Source organism: Empidonax traillii, unplaced genomic scaffold, assembly GCF_003031625.1.
Source record: "Empidonax traillii isolate 1590-97213 ecotype Southwest subspecies unplaced genomic scaffold, ASM303162v1 scaffold6480:size10460, whole genome shotgun sequence".
Lineage (NCBI taxonomy): Eukaryota > Metazoa > Chordata > Aves > Passeriformes > Tyrannidae > Empidonax > Empidonax traillii.
In genome coordinates, this window is record NW_020961673.1 from 4,461 (window position 1) to 5,810 (window position 1,350).

Consider the following 1,350-nt stretch of genomic DNA (forward strand, 5'->3'; position numbering starts at 1 on the left):
AGGAGGAGAGGGAGGAGAAGGAGGAGAAGGAGGAGAAGGAGGAGAAGGAGGAGAAGGAGGAGAAGAAGGAGGAGAAGGAGGAGAAGGAGGACTGTTGAGGTCCCCTCTCAGCCGTTTCTTCCCCAGCCAAACCAGGCCCAGTTTCCTCCAGTCCCTCCTCCCGAGAGGAACATTCCAGACCCCTCCTCACCTTCGGGGCCTCTCCTGGACCCTCCCCAGGAGCCTCCTTGTCCTTTTTGAACCCGGGCAGGCCAGAGTTGAACACCCACACTCCACGTGTGGCCCCTCCAGGCCCAAGGAAAAGGGATCAGGATCCTCTCCCCGACCCGCTGGGCACATTTTTCCCGAAGAATCCTGGGAAAAAAAAAATTAAACCCCGCTCGGCTTCCCGGGGGTGTCTTCTCCCTGCCTGCCCCTCCCCCCTCCCCGATCCACGGGGGATGTGCCGATCCACGTCCACGGGGAGCAAAAACCCCTTTCACCATTTTATTTTATTTCATTTCATTTCATTTTATTTCATTTCATTTCATTTCATTTCATTTCATTTCTTTTTATTTCATTTTATTTCTCACGCTGGTGAATTTGGAAGGGTTTTATTTTATTTCATTTTATTTCACTTTATTTTATTTTATTTCTCACGTTGGTGAATTTGGAAGGGTTTTATTTTATTTTTATTTTTATTTTATTTCCTTTTATTTTATTTCATTTTATTTAATTTCATTTTATTTCTCACGCTGGTGAATTTGGAAGGGTTTTATTTTATTTTATTTTATTTCATTTCATTTTATTTTATTGCTCACGCTGGTGAATTTGGAAGGGTTTTATTTTATTTTATTTCATTTTATTTCATTTCATTTCATTTTATTTTATTTTATTTCTCACGCTGGTGAATTTGGAAGGGGTTTATTTTATTTTATTTTATTTTATTTTATTTCATTTCATTTTATTTTATTGCTCACGCTGGTGAATTTGGAAGGGTTTTATTTTATTTTATTTTATTTTATTTTATTTTATTTTATTTTATTTCATTTCATTTCATTTTATTTCATTTTATTTTATTTCATTTCTCACACTGGTGAATTTGGAAGGAGTTTATTTTATTTTATTTCATTTTAATTTATTTTATTTCATTTTTTAGGGGGGCGTTTTTGAGGTCGTCGCGGTTTTTGGGGTGGTTTTTTTTCCCTCCTTTCCATCAGCCGAATCTCCATTTCCAGGCTGAGAGCACCCCCTCGCTACCGATTATTTTTTTTGGGATGTTTTTTTTTCCAAGCGGGAGTCGCCGCGGGGCCGGTGATTCATCCCTCCCTGGCAATCGGGAATTAATTTGGTTGTTTATTTTGGGGGGGG

At 39.1% G+C, this 1,350-nt stretch overlaps 1 protein-coding gene across 1 annotated transcript in view; it reads left to right on the forward strand.

Annotated features, from left to right (window-relative positions):
• Positions 1–240, forward strand: part of LOC114073451 (keratin, type II cytoskeletal 60 kDa, component III-like) — a gene marked incomplete at its 5' end in the record, with an annotated part of 4,696 nt that extends 4,456 nt beyond the window's left edge. The window contains one exon of the mRNA XM_027911206.1: positions 127–240. Within this exon, the coding sequence (XP_027767007.1) occupies positions 127–240 (114 nt within the window). The remainder of the gene's footprint in view (positions 1–126) is intronic.
• Between the last annotated feature and the right edge of the window lie 1,110 nt (positions 241–1,350).